Source organism: Dendrobates tinctorius, unplaced genomic scaffold, assembly GCF_039654945.1.
Source record: "Dendrobates tinctorius isolate UK_male_01 unplaced genomic scaffold, ASM3965494v1 ptg000214l, whole genome shotgun sequence".
NCBI classification, from domain to species: Eukaryota; Metazoa; Chordata; class Amphibia; order Anura; family Dendrobatidae; genus Dendrobates; species Dendrobates tinctorius.
Window position 1 is genome coordinate 6,565,001 of NW_027361881.1, and position 17,547 is coordinate 6,582,547.

At 48.3% G+C, this 17,547-nt stretch overlaps 1 protein-coding gene across 3 annotated transcripts in view; it reads right to left on the reverse strand.

Annotated features, from left to right (window-relative positions):
• PHKB (phosphorylase kinase regulatory subunit beta) overlaps positions 1-17,547 on the reverse strand; it is a 116,580-nt gene that overhangs the window by 37,309 nt on the left and 61,724 nt on the right. For all 3 annotated transcript variants that reach the window (XM_073554990.1, XM_073554991.1, XM_073554992.1), the window contains 2 exons: positions 2,213-2,276; positions 402-497 (listed from right to left, as the gene is read on the reverse strand). In XM_073554990.1, coding sequence (XP_073411091.1) covers positions 402-497; positions 2,213-2,276 — 160 coding nt within the window. The remainder of the gene's footprint in view (positions 1-401; positions 498-2,212; positions 2,277-17,547) is intronic.

Genomic DNA, 17,547 nt, shown 5'->3' on the forward strand with positions numbered 1-17,547 from the left:
CAGCTGAGGGGTTGGCACAATTGTATCCAGTCTGCACAATCCTCTGAGCTGCAGCACAGCGTTATCTCCGGTCTGGACAGTTTGTTACAATGTATCAGTGCAGGATAAATGTAGAACAGAACTGTTTATGGTGCAGACTGGATACAATTGTAACAAAAACCCAACGGTGAGAAGTATTGGGTCAAGGTCGGCTATTTCACTTCTGCAATTAATCATGAGTGTTCCTATTCACTGGCAGCAAGCAGGAGTCTTGGAAATGACAGGATATTAGCAAGTTGCCGGACTTTTTTATTTGCCGGGAACCTGCGGATCTCGGATGCATCAGCTACATAATGAAGCACAGGGTGATGTGATTAATTTGCCGCCACGTAATGTAATTAACCTCCATCGCGAGCGCTTACATGGGAGCGCGACTCTCTGGGCAGCAGGGAGCACAGCGTCTGTCTGTTCCGGTTATGTGCGTCCAGATCCACGAATATGACGGACCAGGAGCAGCCCTGCAGACGGGAGGAAGGGAGAATCCATGAGACGCGAGGTCGGCGCAGGAGTCAATTAGCAGACGTCAATCGGTGATCGCCTGCGGCCGTCGCAGGGATCGATGCAGGAGATTCGATAGATTTCTGCCGACAAGATAACAAGTGAGAGATGCTAACGAGGCATGGACGGCCGCAGACCGAGCTGTTAGGTCGGTGTAATGTCACGACTGTCAATGAGGAGAGCGCAGGCTCTGCGCAGCACAGCAGATGTGGCGCCCTGTCTAGACTAGAAGCGATGCCCAGGTGATAGCGGCACATTTTCTCAGCCCTGTGTACTCCGTCAAGGTCAATGAATCTAGTAAATGGTGTAAAGCCATTTCCAACCATCTGCACCGCGGACGTAATTTACACCATGCCTGCGACACGCTGATGCCGCAAGGCAAACGCCGCCTGCGACACGCCGATGCCGCACGACAAACGCCGCTTGCGACACGCCGATGCCGCACTGCAAACGCTGCCTGCTACACACCGATGCCGCACGGCAAACGCCGCCTGCCACACGCCGATGCCGCACGGCGAACCCCGCCTGCGACATGCCTCTGCCGCACGGTGAACCCCGCCTGTGACATGCCTCTGCCGCACGGGGAACCCTGCTGTGACACGCCTCTGCCGCACGGGGAACCCCGCCTGTGACATGCCTCTGCCGCACGGTGCGCAGCCTCGAACCTTTTCTGTGCAATAAACCTGTGGCTCTCCAGCACCCACATCACATTTAGGAACGGTCTATATAACGATGATCCCTGATAGACGTGATCCAGTTTCTTAGTATTTATTTAGGGAAGGGTCTAAAATAATAAAAAACAAACACACACTTCTAATGGGGCGAGGTGTAGAGCAACACTCCAGGCATCTGCTGGGGCTTTTCTTTATAGGGGACAGTCACTATCAACCCTTAACTGGCCTCCCCGGTCTTCTGTATACACCTAATGCCTTCATCCCGCCACCATTCTCCCACATCTGCACGAGGCAGAGAGCAGAGTGGGTGACGTGCGACCTCTCCACAGATCCGGGGTCACATTCCTGCGCGGAAGCATTGGCTTGTTTCTGGCGCAGTTCTCCGAGGTTCCTTTATCGGGAGTTATCGGATCTCATACATAGAAATACTCTTTATCCCTGATGACCCAGGATGAGGCACGGCAGCGGCTGCTCATGAATGGTCGGCGGTATTCAGCTTCTGTATTAACGAGCGACTTTCTATCTCGGAGTCGTGCTGTGCCGCAGTAAAAAAAAAAAATAAAAGACCTTTTCTTCTTTGCAGATTTGAATACATCAATCATCACAGAATAGGCTGCGTCCCCTCAACTTCCCCTCGTGAGAGCGCGGCGCACTGAATGTTATGTGCTGGGATGGTTTCAAAGCCAAAATTTCAATTCCCCGACTTAACGAAAGCGCAGACGCCGGGGTTCAAAGGGCCCGAGTGGCAGCTGTGAAATCACCACGCGATTCCTGGCACATATAACACCCTATAGGTGTAAACCCGCACTGCGCTCTCACTGCCATAGTTCTATTATACGCCAGTCATGAACCAGGTGGCTCCGGATGAACAGACGAGAACTTTGGGAATGTTCTCTGGCTAGGAGGGAGTAAAGCTGCGGCTGCCGACTACAGGTGAGGTGTTGGCACAGTCACCTGCGGGAAGGTTTTAACATCGAAAAATCAGTAGGACGCAGCGTTACCTGGTTTCCAAAGAGGTTGAATCCATCGATGGCTTCTAGAGCGGCTTTAGCCAAACCGACTGAGCTGCAAGGAACCGAGAAAGCGAGTGTTAATAAGGCGACGGATAAAAGCCTAACAGTCAGGAGCCCTCACCCTGCAACGTGCAAAGCACAGGAGACAAAACTGGCTGTACCTGTATCATTATATACAGGAGATACCCAGGTTATACCAGCTGTACATGTATCATCATCACCCACTGACGAACTAATTCTGAAACGCGCGTCGGGGTGTACGCTGTATTAGGATCGGCGGACAGGCCCCCCTTTTCTCTATTGATTCAATATTGTCATTTTTTTGTCACTCCTTGCACTTTATGTGCTGCTTTACACTTCTCCATATTTTGCACCTTAATTGTTTTACACTTACTGTGTATTCACTTTTTACTATTTATTTGGTGTTCTTCACTACTCTTGATATATAACATTCCCCCCTCCCTTTTCATTATTGCACAGTTATATACTGTACATACAAGTATAGTCCTCTGGTTTTGTAGGCACTGAATTTTTTTTTTTTAGGATTTATTGTAAATAAAAAAAAAAAAAAAAAAAATAATATGAAGAGAGGCCTTTTATATGATCATAATTCTATTCTACTTTTTATGTGATCATAATCTACTACATTTTTCCCTTGTTTTGGTCCGCTGCTTGTTATTATATATATATGTATACACACACATACATAATTTTTTTGAAAAAATTTCTCACATTTTACGCATTTTCCTAATAAGGGCACATGTTTTTAGTATTATACATCTGTTTGAAAGTTTTGATTCAATAAAGGCATTTTATTGGAATAACTATTTGTCCGGTATTTTCTGTAGCTTACTGACCTGGGTAATATTGGTTTGGTTCTTCATATATCATTATATACAGGAGATGCCCAGGTTATACCAGCTGTATATGTATAATTATATACAGGAGATGCCCAGGTTATACCAGCTGTACATAGATCATTACATACAGGAGATGCCCAGGTTATAGCAGCTGTTCATTTATCTGTCTCCCTGCAGCATAAGTATCACTGCAGCAAAAGTATCGTGAAGATGCAGTTATTACTACGGCCGATAATTAACATCAAGTTCCTCTCCTCTCTTCACACAGGTACAACAATCTCTGCTCCTGCTACAATCCCTGTTTGCTGTCATCTAGTGCAACCTTTCATTTAATGGTACAATCTCTGCTCCTGCTACAATCCCTGTTTGCTGTCATCTAGTGCAACTTTTCATTTAATGGTATATAACAGTGCCTACTGAATGTTTGCTAAATTAATTTGTTGCATTGAAGTCAATACTTACTGCTGTATAGCCATGTTGGGGCTAGCAGAGATGTTATCAGGTGTAAGGTGTTAAGGGCCGTTACACATAGCGATATCGCTAGCAATATCGCTAGCAATATCGCTGTAATGTCACTGGTTTTGTGACGTAGCAGCAATATTGCTAGCGATATCGCTACATGTGATACTTACCTGCGACCGGCTCTCCAACTGGTTATCGCTGATCACGTGAGAAGGTCCTGGACCATTTCACGTCGGGCGCTTCCTGTGGCGCCGACAAGCGACGCATGGTCGCGGGCAGGAGGACGTCAGGATCGCCTCGTCTGACAGGTAAGTAGCGACCCCCGATCCCTGCTATGTTGCTGGTGAGATCTGCCTGTGTGGCAGCTCACTAGCGACCACTTAGCGATGCACCAGCGATCCATATCGTTGTCGGGATCACTAGTGCATCGCTAAGTGTAACGGGTACCCTTACTAGCATATGGATGTAGCCAGGCCCTGTGCCTTTGATTGTCTAACATCCCCTGGTGTGCTAGGAAATTGGTAATTTATTCCAAATCAGTTCCCACAATCCCTCTCGCCTTATCCTCTACTTAGTCTTAGATACTCAGATGCCGCCTAGGGGGGCACGTGTGCGGGTCAGGCACATGTCTCCCTGCAGCATAAGTATCGCTGCAGCAAATGTATTGTGAAGATGCAGTTATTACTACGGCAGTTAGTCTCAGCAGGAGTCAGGACCCCACACTATATACCTGTCTCTTTTGGGTATGTCTGCTGAGTAAGCCCTTATTAATTGGACTTAGGTTAAAAGAAAAGCTATCTTATTTCTTCACCATGTTTACATATGCCCTTACAGTGTTTACTCCTTTAGTCCTCACTCTCCGTTATCCCCAAACCCCAGCACCCTCTAACCAAATAATCATCTCCACTTCCCTCCCCACCTGACCTCCTCTGCTGAACTGCTCCTCAACCTCAAATCTGTCCAAATGAAACATAAAACAAGCTGCCCACTCTCCTTCTCCCATCTGCTCTCCCTTTCTCTGCTTCTCCTCACTGCTGGCGACATATCTCCCAATCCTGGACCCCCACAGCTCATACCCCCCATTACTTCCCCTTCCTACCGCTCCCTATCTATTAAGAACTACCGTAATCTTTCCAACTTAAAACTTGTGCCATTGACACCCAACCCCCTGCTCCCTCTCCCGGGTGCACTTTGGAATGCCGACCCCATCTGCAATAAGCTCCATGTGATTCATGACCTCTTTCTCTCTCACAATCTTGCCTTCCTCGGCCTCACAGAAACATGGCTGACATGGCCTCCCCTGCTGCGCTGTGTTACGGCGGCCTCCACTTTACCCACACTCCTCGCCCTGGCAACAGACACGGTAGAGGAGTGGGTCTTCTCCTTTCTTTCAACTGCACCTTCAACCCAATCCCACCTCTTCCCTCCCTAATCCTCCCCTCTTTCGAAGCCCACTCTGTCCGCATCTACTCTCCCTCCAACCTCCAAGTGGCCGTCATATACCGACCTCCAGGCCCGACCACTGCCTTCATTGACCAATTCTCTACCTGGCTTCTTCATTTTCTTTCAACTGACACCCCCCACTATCATGGGTGACTTCAACATCCCCACTGATACCCTTCAGTCAGCAGCCTCCAAACTCCTGTCCCTTACGTCATCCTTTGGACTTACTCAGTGGTCCTCCTCAGCCACCCACACAGACGGACACACATTAGACCTGGTCTTCACCCGTCTCTGCTCTCTTTCTAACTTCACCACCTCCCCTCTCCCTCTGACCACCATCTACTCACTTTCTCATCTCTGTCCTCCTCACCTGGCACCCATGTCCAGTAACACACGCACCCATGCAGAAACCTTGCACACCTAGACACCCACGTGCTCTCTGACTCTATTCTACCACTGGCATCCATATCCTCACTCCATGACACAGACAGTGCCACTGCTTTCTACAATGCCACGCTCCTCTTGCATCAGCTATTGACGCAGTTGCCCCTCTCGTTGATGGCAGAATGTGACGTATAAACCGACAACCCTGGCACAATAACACCACTAAAAAGCTCCGGCAAGTGTCCAGGGTTGCAGAGTGGCGCTGGAAGAAAACAAATTCGCAAGATGACTTCACCACATTCAAACAGGCAACACTCGATTTCAAATCTGCCCTCACCTCTGCTAAACAGGCCTACTTCACAACCCTCATATCTTCCTGAACTTACAACCCCAAACAGTTATTCAAAACTTTCAACTCCCTCCTCCACCCACCACTGCCTCCTCCAAACTCCCTCACCTCTGCCGAGGTCTTTGCCACACACTTCAAAAACAAGATTGACCAAACAAGGCAAGTCTTCATCACTCAACCACAACCTCTTTGTATACCAGACCAATGCCCAAACCCCATAACCTCACTCTCCAACATCACTTAAGGGGAGCTTAATCGTCTCTTCTCCAAATCGCACCTCACAACATGTGCACTTGACCCCATCCCACCTCCTCTCCAACCTCACCACCACTCTAATCTCATCCCTAACCCACCTCTTCAACTTATCACTAACGTCCGGTACCTTCCCTTCTGCTTTCTAACATGCCACAATCACGCCTATCCTTAAAAAGCTAACCCTCGACCCAACTGCTATGTCCAGCTATCGCCCCCAATATCTCTCCTCCCATTCGCTTGCAAACTCCTGGAGCAGCATGTCCACGTTGAACTTTCCTCCGACCTATCATCTAACTTGCTCTTTGACAAGCTATAATCTGGATTCCGCCCCATCACTCCACTGAGACAGCCCTGACCAAAATTGCTAACGACCTACTTACAGCCAAATCAAATGGACAATACTCTATACTCCTGCTTCTAGACCTGTGCTCTGCATTCGACACAGTTGACCACTGCCTCCTACTACAGATGCTCTCCTCCTTTGGCATCAAAGGTCTTGCCCTATCCTGAATCTCCTCATACCTTTCCAACCGCACATTCAGCATCTCCCACTCCCACACCACCTCCTCTTCCCACCCTCTCTCTGTTGGAGTCCCCCAAGGCTCTGTTTTAGGACCCCTACTCTTCTAAATCTATACACTTCGTCTGCGGCAACTCAAAGTCCCACGGATTCCACTACCACCTTTATGCTGATGACACTCAGATCTACCTCTCTGTCCCAGACATCACCTCTCTGCTGTCCAGAATCCCAGAGTGTCTATCAGACATATCCTCCTTCTCCTCTCGCTTCCTCAAGCTCAATGTGGACAAATCTGAACTCATCATCTTTCCTCCATCTCACAGATCTTCCTTACCCGACCTAGCTATAACAATTAATGACATCACACTTTCCCCAGAACCAGAAGTCCGCTGCCTCAGAGTAACCTTTGACTCTGCCCTGTCCTTCAAACCGCACATCCAAGCTCTCTCCGCCTCCAGCTCAAAAATATTTCCAGAATCCGTCCTTTCCTCAACGCTCAATCTACTAAAATGCTTGTGCATGCCCTCATCTTCTCCCGCCTCGACTACTGCAACATCCTTTTCTGTGGTCTCCCTGCTAACACCCTCACACCTCTCCAGTCCATCCTTAACTCTGCCGCCCGACTAATTCATCTCTCTCCTCGCTACTCCTCCGCTTCTCCCCTCTGCAAATCTCTTCACTGGCTCCCATTCCCTCAGCGTATCCAGTTCAAATTACTAATACTGACCTACAAGGCCATCTATAACCTGTCTCCCCCATATGTCTCTGAACTAATCTCCCGATACCTTCCCTCACGTAATCTCCGGTCCTCCCAAGACCTCCTTCTCTCCTCCACACTTAGTCGCTCCTCACCCAACCACCTCCAAGACTTCTCCCGAATAGCCCCTATCCTCTGGAATTCTTTGCCCCAACAAGTCCGACTATCAACCACATTTGGATCCTTCAGACGGAACCTGAAAACCCACCTCTTCAGGAAAGCTTACAGCCTGCAATGACCCCGCTACCTCCTCTCTCACCACTACCGGTGATATCACCTCAACCAACACCGGAACTGCTGCAACCCACCAACCTACTGTCTCCTTCCCTACCATCCTGTAGCATGTAAGCCAGAAAGGGCAGGGTCCTCTCCCCTCTGTATCAGTCTGTCATTGTAAGTTTGTTTACTGTAAGTGATATCTGTAATTTGTATGTAACCCCTTCTCATGTACAGCACCATGGAATCAATGGTGCTATAGAAATAAATAATTTATAATTATAAACAGGAGATGCCCGGGTTATTCCAGCTGTACATATATCATTACATACAGGAGATGCCCAGGTTATTCCAGCTGTACATATATCATTATATTGTAAGAATACAAGGACAGAACAATGGAAAGGACACCATTGTAGGCATTTACTACAGGCCGCCTGTGCAAGCTGCAGATATGGATGAACTCTTCATGCATCAAATGGCCAAGTTCTCCAAAAAATATGACATAGTTGTCATGGGAGATTTCAACTATCCAGACATTTGTTGGGAGTCTCTCTCAGGCAAAACTAACAGGTCAAGGAAATTCTTATCCTCTCTTGCTGACAACTTAATCTTCCAAAAGGTAGGGGAGAAAACAAGGGGAACTGCTACCTTGGATCTAATCCTTGTAAACAGGGAGGAAATGGTTGAGGAGGTAACAGTGGCTGGGACCCTAGGAGGTAGCGACCATGCTATTTTAGAATTTTGGATAACTAGAGGAGGAAGACCTGTGACGACTCAGACGTCAAGGTTACATTTCAGAAAGGCAGATTTTAAGGGATTCAGAAAGAGAATTGGAGGGATCCAATGGCTGGATATCCTTAAAGACAAAAATGTCCAGGAAGGATGGGAAATCTTGAAAAATGAAATTCTCAAGGCACAATTGTTAACAATTCCGAAAAGAGGGAAGAATAAGAAACATTTAAGGAAACCAGGATGGATGAACACAGAACTTAAGCACATGCTAAAAAGGAAGAAAGAAATATTTATTAAATGGAAAGAGGGAGGCATATCTAAAGAAGAATATAATGCTGTCTGCAGAACCTGCAGGGCACAAATCAGATTATCTAAAGCTGACAATGAATTGAGGCTTGCAAGAGACGTCAAAAGCAATAATAAAGGATTTGGGGGATATGTCAAAAGTAAAAGAAAAGTCAAAGATGCTATAGGATTTTTACAGGATGAAAATGATGAAATGGTAAGACAGGATGTTGAGAAGGCTGAACTTTTAAACTCCTATTTTGCATCTGTTTTCTCTCAGAAAGGAAATGTAACATCAACTGTTCTTCACTGTCCTATTAAGGGAATAGAAGAATCCAGGATATCTATAAACAGAAAGATAGTGAGGAAACACTTAGCTAACCTAAATGAATTCAAGTCTCCAGGTCCAGATGAATTACACCCCAGAGTACTGAAGGAGATAGCAGAAGAAATTTTTGAACCCCTCTCCATAATCTTTGAAAATTCTTGGAGAACAGGAGAAGTCCCAGAAGACTGGAGAAGAGCAAATGTTGTTCCTATCTTCAAAAAGGGGAAGAAGGTGGACCCAGGCAACTATAGGCCGGTGAGTCTGACTTCTATACCAGGAAAGATCTTTGAACAAATTATTAAACAACATGTATGTATGTCAGTACCTGGATAAGAATGAAGTGATTAAACAGAGTCAGCATGGGTTTCTAACTAATAAGTCATGTCAGACTAACTTAATTTCCTTCTATGACGGAATCACTGATTGGGTGGATCAAGGAAATGCTGTAGATATAGTATATCTTGACTTCAGCAAAGCATTTGACAAAGTATCTCATACAATCCTTATTGAAAAAATGACTAAGTATGGAATGGACAAGGCAACTGTTAGGTGGATTCATAACTGGCTTAGTGATCGGACCCAAAGAGTGGTCGTAAATGGCTGCACATCCAGTTGGAAGAATGTGTCAAGTGGGGTACCACAGGGCTCTGTCCTGGGCCCTGTATTGTTCAACATCTTTATCAACGATTTAGATGAAGGAATTGAGGGTAAACTGATTAAATTTGCTGATGACACAAAGCTAGGAGGGATAGCTAATACTAGAGAAGAGAGAGAGAGGATTCAAAAAGATATAAATAAACTGGAGAAGTGGGCAGCAACTAACAGAATGGTTTTTAACAGGGAAAAATGCAAAGTACTACATCTGGGCAATAAAAATGAAAAAAGCATATACAGAATGGGAGGAATAGGGCTAAGCAACAGCACATGTGAAAAAGACTTGGGTGTACTAATAGATCACAGACTGAATATGAGTCAACAGTGTGATGCAGCAGCAAAAAAGGCAAATGCAATTCTAGGATGTATTAACAGAAGCATACAGTCTTCATCACGTGAAGTCATTATTGCCTTCTACTCCTCTTTGGTCAGACCTCATCTGGAATACTGTTTCCAGTTTTGGGCACTACATTTAAAAAAAAAAAAAAAAAAAAGAAGACATCAACAAACTGGAGCAAGTTCAGAAAAGAGCGACCAGAATAGTGACCGGTCTGCAAACCCTGTCTTATGAGGAATGGTTGCAGGATTTGGGAATGTATAGCTTGCAGAAGAGAAGACTGAGAGGAGACTTAATAGCGGTCTACAAATATCTCAAGGGCTGTCACATTGTAGAAGGATCAACTTTATTCTCATTTGCACAAGGTAAGACTAGAAGCAATGGGATGAAACTGAATGGGAGGAGACACAGATTAGATATTAGAAAAAACTTTTTGACAGAGTGATTAATGAGTGGAACAGGCTGCCACGAGAAGTGGTGAGTTCTCCTTCAATGGAAGTCTTCAAACAGAGGCTGGACAGGCATATGACTGGGATTATTTTGCGAATCCTGCTTTGAGCAGGGTGTTGGACCAGATGGCCCAGGAGGTCCCTTCCAACTCTACGATTCTATGATTCTATACAGGAGATGCCCAGGTTATACCAGCTGTACATACTGTATATCATTACATACAGGTGATGCCCAGGTTACACCGGCTGTACATATATAATTATGTACAGGAGATGCCCAGGTTACACCGGCTGTACATATATCATTACATATAGGAGATGCCCAGGTTATACCAGCTGTATATTATACACAGGAGATGCCCAGGTTATACCAGCTGTACATATATATTTATATACAGGAGATGCCCAGGTTATACCAGCTGTACATATATCATTACACACAGGAGATGCCTGGGTTATACCGGCTGTACATACTGTATATCATTACACACAGGAGATGTCCAGGTTATACTAGCTATACATATATCATTATATACAGAAGATACCCAGGTTATACCAGCTGTACATATATAATTATATACAGCAGATGCCCAGGTTATACAAGCTGTACATATATAATAATATACAGGAGATGCCCAGGTTATACCAGCTGTACCTATATAATTATATACATGAGATGCCCGGGTTATTCCAGCAGGCGCTGTATAGTATGGACACCCTCTGGCGGTGTGGCAGCGTCTCCCCAGACATTCAGGCCTGTGACATCCCTTGTACCGTGCAGACGCTCGGGTCGTGCCGTGTGGAGGCGACAGGGCGCCAGGCGTCGTCTCGTGTCGCGGTCCGGTCGCAGTGACATTCCGCCGTCTGATACTTTCTTGCGGAGTCCCGGGAGATGATGGCGGTGAAGGATGACGCCTCCTGTTAGTCAGTGTGTAGTTTGTGTTAAGCTGATGATGCCGCGGTCAGACAAGCGAGCCGACATCTCCTGACACCGCGCCAAGTGAAGCGACACCTCTGCTGTAGGGCGATGAGCTCAGAATGGTGCAGCACATCGCGGCTTCTGCACATCGCGGCTTCGTCACCAGCACGCAAACTTCTGCAACTTTCTAGTATAGATTGATCGCGAAGTGCTTTTTTTTTTTCAGATCTCCGCTCGATGTCAGTGAATGGTAAATAAAGCAGATCTCCTATGTATCCAGCTGCTGAGGGTTTATACCAGGGGTCCTCAAACTACGGCCCGCCAAAGACTTTTACCCGGCCCCCCCGCCAGGCTGACTTTGAGCTCTTGAACTGCACTGCAGTTCAGTGCCGGCGGGCCGTGTAATTGCGGGCGGGACGAGGCGCCGAGGAAAGGCGTTGCGCAGCCCTCCCGCAGCACAGTGCACAGAGACGACGTGATTGTCATCACGCCGCCTGCGCCGCCTGATGATGTCACGCCGCCAGGGCCTGTGCCGGAAGAAGACGGAGATGAGCGGGCGCCTCTTCAGAGCAGCACGGGGACATAGGTGAGTACTTTTTTTTTTTTTTTTAATGCCGGGTCCTATTGGGGTCATTTTCCTGCCTAGTGGGGATCTGTGCTACCTATTGGGGACATTTTCCTGCCTAGTGGGGATCTGTGCTACCTATTGGGGACATTTTCCTGCCTAGTGGGGATCTGTGCTACCTATTGGGGACATCTTCCTGCCTAGTGGGGATCTGTGCTACCTATTGGGGACATTTTCCTGCCTAGTGGGGATCTGTGCTACCTATTGGGGACATTTTCCTGCCTAGTGGGGATCTGTGCTACCTATTGGGGACATCTTCCTGCCTAGTGGGGATCTGTGCTACCTATTGGGGACATCTTCCTGCCTAGTGGGGGATCTGTGCTACCTATTGGGGACATTTTCCTGCCTAGTGGGGATCTGTGCTACCTATTGGGGATATTTTCCTGCCTAGTGGGGATCTGTGCTACCTATTGGGGACATTTTCCTGCCTAGTGGGGATCTGTGCTACCTATTGGGGACATCTTCCTGCCTAGTGGGGATCTGTGCTACCTATTGGGGACATTTTCCTGCCTATTGGGGATATTTTCCTGCCTAGTGGGGACATTTTCCTGCCTAGTGGGGACATTTTCCTGCCTAGTGGGGGCATTTTCCTGCCTAGTGGGGGCATTTTCCTGCCTAGTGGGGGCATTTTCCTGCCTAGTGGGGGCATTTTCCTGCCTAGTGGGGATCTGTGCTACCTATTGGGGACATCTTCCTGCCTAGTGGGGATCTGCGCTACCTATTGGGGATATTTTCCTGCCTAGTGGGGACATTTTCCTGCCTAGTGGGGACATTTTCCTGCCTAGTGGGGACATTTTCCTGCCTAGTGGGGACATTTTCCTGCCTAGTGGGGACATTTTCCTGCCTAGTGGGGACATTTTCCTGCCTAGTGGGGGCATTTTCCTGCCTAGTGGGGGCATTTTCCTGCCTAGTGGGGACATTTTCCTGCCTAGTGGGGACATTTTCCTGCCTAGTGGGGACATTTTCCTGCCTAGTGGGGATATTTTCCTGCCTAGTGGGGATATTTTCCTGCCTAGTGGGGATATTTTCCTGCCTAGTGGGGACCTGTGCTACCTATTGGGGACATTTTTCTGCCTTGTGGGGACATTTTCCTGCCTAGTGGGGACCTGTGCTACCTATTGGGGATATTTCCCTGCCTAGTGGGGACATTTACCTGCCTATTGAGGACATTTACCTTCCTATTGGGGACATGTGCTGCCTATTGGGGACATTTACCTGCCTAGCTGCATATTGGGGACATTTACCTGCCTATTGGGGACATTTACCTGCCTTTTGGGGACCTGTGCTGCCTATTGGGGACATTTACCTGCCTTTTGGGGACCTGTGCTGCCTATTGGGGACATTTACCTGCCTTTTGGGGACCTGTGCTGCCTATTGGGGACATTTACCTGCCTTTTGGGGACCTGTGCTGCCTATTGGGGACGTATGCTGCCTATTGGGTACATTTACCTGCCTTTTAGGGACCAATGCTGCCTATTGGGGATTCTTGCACCACACCAGTCTGAGCCTGAGGTAAAAGTGGAGTTCCACCAATATGGGCACTGGTGAGGCTGCATTGATGGGCACTGATCAGGCTGCATTGATGGGCAATGATCAGGCTGCATTGTTGGGTACTGATCAGGCTGCATTGATGGGCACTGATCAGGCTGCATTGATGGGCAGTGCAGTCTGTATGTCTCTGTGTGGACAGTTTTATTGCTGGTATATTGTTTTTGTAGCGCTGTATATATGTTGGTATTTTACTAATAGCAATTTTGAATCCCTAGGAAACAATGATATCAAGAAAGAGAAAAAATTGACTCGAAGTGTAGGATATTCGAAGAACCCAAAAAATCGGTAAGTTTGATGCTTTAACTTCATTTTTAATATTGTATTTGTTCCTATTTTTGTTTTACTACTTCTAAATAAGATATGTGCAGTGTGCACAGGAATTTATTCATAATTTTTTTTAAACTATATTCCGGCCCTCCAACGGTCCGAGGGATCGTAATCTGGCCCCCTGTTTAAAAAGTTTGAGGACCCCTGGTTTATACACTCCAGACCCATACAGGTTACCTGCACTGATACACTGTAACAGAAATCCAACGAAAGCAAGCAGAGATACTGAAAAATGGCAAACACAGCACAAACCTCCCCCTGACGCAAACAGGACTCTACCTGTGAACTTCCACAAACTGGGTACATTGTACCAAACCCTCAGCTGTGCTCCATATTAGGTCACTGAACCAAACATCTGCTTGCTGGCTGTGAATGGAGACAAGCATGCCAACAAACAACATTCTGGACACAGAGGGTTTGGTACAATTGTATCTGCCTGAATTCTTCTCTGATACATTGTAACAAACCAACAGGACAGAGATGATACTTCTGCTGCTGATTGTTTCATGGGACACACTGTAACAAACTCTCAGCTCTGAGAAGTCTTGGGTCGGTGCAGGCTTTTTAGCTCAAGGATGTAAACAAGAAGATTAGACGACCCCTTTGACAGCAAGCAGAGATCTTAACACGGTAAAGCAAAATAACAGCACATCAGAAGATGTAGGAATGTAGCGCGAGCGGCCCCACAGCACATCGTATATGGCGGGTTTCCTTTTTCCTATGCTGTAGGATCTGGAGGTGCAGATGGCGGAGCAGATGATCCGCTGTTGTAATGCCATAAATATAACACGGGGCGTGCGAGTATTTATGGAGGACAGCTGTACCGCCATCACCATGGATTCTGCTGGGCGCCATACTCCAGGGAGGCACCGGAGATGTGACTGGCAGCAATCATGCCATCATGAAATGGTGGAGACGATACAATGTGACAGATTCTCCTTCCTGAAGATGAGGCCACCCCTGATCACGATTATACAGGGTGATACCCCTGATCACAAGGCCGCAGGACGACGCCCCTGATCACAAGGCCGCAGGACGACGCCCCTGCCCACGAGGCCGCAGGACGACGCCCCTGCCCACGAGGCCGCAGGACGACGCCCCTGCCCACGAGGCCGCAGGACGACGCCCCTGCCCACGAGGCCGCAGGACGACGCCCCTGCCCACGAGGCCGCAGGACGACGCCCCTGCCCACAAGGCCGCAGGACGACGCCCCTGCCCACAAGGCCGCAGGACGACGCCCCTGCCCACAAGGCCGCAGGACGACGCCCCTGCCCACAAGGCCGCAGGACGACGCCCCTGCCCACAAGGCCGCAGGACGACGCCCCTGCCCACAAGGCCGCAGGACGACGCCCCTGCCCACGATTATACAAGGTGCTGCCCCTGCCCACGAGGCCACAGGGCGATGCCCCTGCCCACGATTATACAAGGCGACGCCCCTGCCCACGAGGCCGCAGCACGACGCCCCTGCCCACGACGCCCCTGCCCACGATTATACAAGGTGCTGTCCCTGCCCACGAGGCCGCAGCACGACGCCCCTGCCCACGAGGCCGCAGCACGACGCCCCTGCCCACGATTATACAAGGTGCTGCCCCTGCCCACGAGGCCGTAGGGCGACGCCCCTGCCCACGATTATACAAGGCGACGCCCCTGCCCACGAGGCCGCAGCACGACGCCCCTGCCCACGAGGCCGCAGCACGACGCCCCTGCCCACGAGGCCGCAGCACGACGCCCCTGCCCACGAGGCCGCAGCACGACGCCCCTGCCCACGAGGCCGCAGCACGACGCCCCTGCCCACGAGGCCGCAGCACGACGCCCCTGCCCACGAGGCCGCAGCACGACGCCCCTGCCCACGATTATACAAGGTGCTGCCCCTGACCACGAGGCCGCAGCACGACGCCCCTGCCCACGATTATACAAGGTGCTGCCCCTGCCCACGAGGCCGCAGGACGACTCCCCTGCCCACGAAGCCGCAGGATGACGCCCCTGCCCACGATTATACAAGGTGCTGCCCCTGCCCACGAGGCCGCAGCACGACACCCCTGCCAACGATTATACAAGGTGCTGCCCCTGCCCACGAGGCCGCAGGGCGACGCCCCTGCCCGCGAGGCCGCAGGGCGACAACTGTGCAGAACGGGGATTTAGCCCATTTCGTCTGACTACATAATAGCGCCATACAGTAGCGCCAACAATGCCTATGTTATAGTGCCATTCAATAAACACGTAGTAGTGCCATACAATGCCCACATACAGTAATGCCAGAGAACACATAGCAGAACCAACAATGCCAAAGCACGAGCAGAACTCTCCTCATCCGGCTTTCCTCATCTTCCTCCGACATCGCAGGGGGGGGGGGGGATATCTATATTTTTAGAGATCTGACAGGTTGCCCCACTGATCAATTTACAAGCCGCTCCTCGGGCTGTGATAATACAATCCCTCTCCGGTATCTCTCTGTGTAGGAACACATCCGCCGTATTTCATCCCCAAACACCACCATTATTTCCCACACGTAGTGATTAAACGCATCAATACTCGGACCAGCGACAGCTGGAAATAGAGGCTTAAAATTCTGCCACATCCACAGCCAATCAGGAGCCGGCAGGACGGTTGGTGTATGGGAGGATTTCACCCTGCGTGGAGCGCGGCGGACGGTTATAAGGCGATAAATTATTAATGTGTCAACATTGGGGTTTAATTTTAATAAATAATCCCCGGGCAGCGGCAATGGAATGGTGATGAGGCGAGCGCGTGATATGTGGGCGCTGCACGGATTGGGGCAGATTAATATTCTGCTCGGGAACTTTTGTGCATTGTGCAGAACGTCTGCTAGATACAACCAGCTCTCAGCGACGTGCGGCCGGCGAGGGAGACGGCACAGGATCAGCTAATAAAACTTCTCACCTACCTTCCTGTCAATGCACGGGAAGAAAATGAATAATCAGCAGAGCAAAATTAAGAAACAGCCAGCAAACACCACAAAATATCAATCAACCACAACCAGAAAATAAACAGCCTGCAACAAACGACCCCAAACACAAAACAACCTACAACAAGCAACCACAAACCACAACCAGAAACTAAACCGCCAGCATCAAACCCCAAACATAAAACATCCTACAACAAGCAACCACAAACCACAACCAGAAACTAAACCACCAAAAGCACATAACCTCAGACACAAAACAACCTACAAGCAGCAACCACAAACCACAACCAGAAACTAAACCGCCAACATCAAACCCCAAACACAAAACATCCTACAACAAGCAACCACAAACCACAACCAGAAACTAAACCACCAAAATCACACAACCTCAGACACAAAACTACACCTACAACAAGCAACCACAATCTAAACAGCCAGCAACAAACCAACTACAAACTACACTGTGTTCCAAATTATTATGCAAATGATATTTTTCTATGATTTTCCTAAATAGTCGGTACAAATGACAGTCAGTCTAATAAAAGTCATCCCCTGTTAGATTATACATAGAATTTTATTGAAGAAACCTCCCAATGATAACAGTATAATCTCCAAAATGAATAAAAACTCAAATTGCACTGTTCCAAATTATTACGCACAGTAGAATTTCTAAACATTTGATATGTTTTAAAGAACTGAAAATGCTCATTTGTGGAATTTGCAGCATTAGGAGGTCACATTCACTGAACAAAAAAGCTATTTAACTCCAAAACATCCTAACAGGCCAAGTTATATGTTAACATAGGAACCCTTCTGTGACATCACCTTCACAGTTCTTGCATCCATTGAACTTGGGAGTTTTTGGAGAGTTTCTGCTTGTAATTCTTTGCATGAAGTCAGAATCGCCCCCAGAGCTGCTGTTTTGATGTGAACTGCCTCCC